Source organism: Limulus polyphemus, unplaced genomic scaffold (genome assembly GCF_000517525.1).
Source record: "Limulus polyphemus unplaced genomic scaffold, Limulus_polyphemus-2.1.2 Scaffold4822, whole genome shotgun sequence".
Lineage (NCBI taxonomy): Eukaryota > Metazoa > Arthropoda > Merostomata > Xiphosura > Limulidae > Limulus > Limulus polyphemus.
In genome coordinates, this window is record NW_013670432.1 from 1 (window position 1) to 2,324 (window position 2,324).

A 2,324-nucleotide genomic window follows, 5' to 3' on the forward strand; every position below is an offset into this window, starting at 1 on the left:
AGTTACGGAAAATTAATTAACACACGGAGACGTAACAATACTTTATTTTCAATTATAGCTAACCATTTCTGGATTGTTGGGGCGAATATAAGTGGGAAAAATGTAAAATTAGCAAAAGTGCAAAAACTAATATAGAAAGTAATTGTGGGAAAAATTGTCGTTTTTTTCTTATCTATCTACAAATAATATACTAGCTAAATCTACAGTTTTCAGTTAGGTGTCTTCGCTTTTAAACGTGTTTTCGTCCACAAACTCAATAACGTCTCGACAAGCCCAGATCTGATTATTCTATAAACTACGTGTAAAAAAAAAAGAGAAGATAAAGACCAGTCGAAATAGTTTCACAACATACCGTTGTTTATTGACTTATGACATGTAGATACCTTGATTGCTGTATTTTCTATTTATTTCCAAATAGTAAAAAACACAATATAACAATACCAGTACAGTTCAACAATCAGGATTTATTGTAAACTGGTCACTGTGGTGTGAAATGCTTACGGCTGAACATGACTTATAACATTACAACTAGTTGTAACAATACCAAAAAATTCAGGATGCTAATGTAAATTGATTACTATATTGTTGAATACTCACGATTTGAAAAAGACATACAACAGCACGACTGTTAGTAAAAATCCCACAACAGTGATAACCATGACTACGACGACTTCCAAGTTGTCTAATTTATGGTGGACGAAGTAAGCTGGAAGTAAAGAAAGGTATTTTGACAGATTTCTTACAGAGAGTGTTATCCGGAAATAAGAGAGTAAGATATTCTCCTTTCCACATTGAAATGTAAAATAATACTGAGTGGATTTCGTTGATTCTTATAACAAAATAAAACATTCGCTTCAGGCAAACTACTGGGGCTAATAAAGAGTCTTCATCAAAAATCATCGATGATTCTCTTGCGACTATTGTATTACAAATTAACAAAATAACACAACAATATATTTTTAATAAAAGAGCTTAAAATATCCTTATTACTATACAAATAACAACACTGGCCTGTATATATATATATGTGTTAAATATGACATACGCTTGTTCTAAACTCTTCAATAAAGTTTATATCTTTTTTTAAATTAACTTAATGCGTTGTCAACAGATACATTGAAACAAAAGCCTTGTGACTTCTCAATTTTAAATGTAATTGTTGTCTTCGATATTATACCTGTTTTTCATGTACTTTTAATTAAGATTTAGATCTAAAATCACCATTTATAAATCTGAAATATTAGATATATATATTCTTAATTAGTTAAAATGCAAGATATTCCTCACTTCCTTATCACCTATTAATTCAGACAAATTAAACATTTCGATTTAATACAAATATATTTTAACATGAAAACAATTTAATATACATTCTTCAGAAAAACATCATGACTACAGTTAGATGCCAGTAAACCTTCGCAGTATACATCTTCAAGAATGTACAAAGTTGCATGTATTTCATATTGCCGCGTGGAGATATTAACGATATCCTATCATTAAATACATCTTGTACCTTCACGGACTTCTTTTTATATTCTTTATCAAAATGAAATTTGACTAACATATAACTTTTGCAGGTATAGGAAAATGAACTGTGCTTTCTTACACTAGCACTTAGGGAGCCCGACCTGAAGTAAGGATTCCACCTCACCCTACTTGGCTGATGGGGTCTTGTGACCCTTATCATCACGGATTCCAATTAATCACCTCACCGAAGAGCTTACATAACTTCATAGTTCAACAAAGTGGCACTAAGGGGCGCTATTACTAGAGGACCAAGGTGTAGGAAGATGAAACCTTTATGATCTGTGTGCAGATAGTTCGCTCGCGAACTACCAGAGAGTGTTGTTCACTGTCAATTTGTGTCGTGTTGCTGTAGTTCTTAACATTACATTATCGTTAACGTCAACTTTATACTTTCCCCTAAATAATATGAAAAGTGTTTGAATGTCTAAGTTTAATATTTTATAGTTTGTATAATATATTTCATGAATATTTAGATACTACGATTTTGTTAAACAAGACCGATGTCTGTAGGTTTACTTTCTTAGAATTTTTCTCAAGAAGTCGATAAGCCGTTTTAACGTTGTTAGAACAACGGGTAAAAGTTGTAGATAGTGATGAGTTGGCCGACGCGTTTCGAATGCGTTCTGCATCCATTATCAAGGCTGAATGTTGTGTGAATTGTGATTACTGTTGGTAGATATTTATAGGTATGGGTTAGCAGGTGGTGGTATCTAGCTCGTGGAAGGCGTTAATTGGTGGAGTGTTGTATTGTGGCTTGGGGTTTCTCGCCAAGAAGTAGTAGTGTGCATGCTGTTCCT

The 2,324-nt window shown here is 32.7% G+C and overlaps 1 protein-coding gene across 3 annotated transcripts in view; it reads right to left on the bottom strand.

Moving 5' to 3' along the window:
* Positions 1–494: 494 nt before the first annotated feature.
* The window catches only part of LOC111088943, a 57,915-nt gene continuing 56,085 nt past the window's right edge, over positions 495–2,324 (bottom strand). For all 3 annotated transcript variants that reach the window (XM_022400340.1, XM_022400338.1, XM_022400339.1), the window contains exon 5: positions 495–706. In XM_022400340.1, the coding sequence (XP_022256048.1) occupies positions 594–706 (113 nt within the window). In that variant the 3' untranslated portion in view covers positions 495–593. The remainder of the gene's footprint in view (positions 707–2,324) is intronic.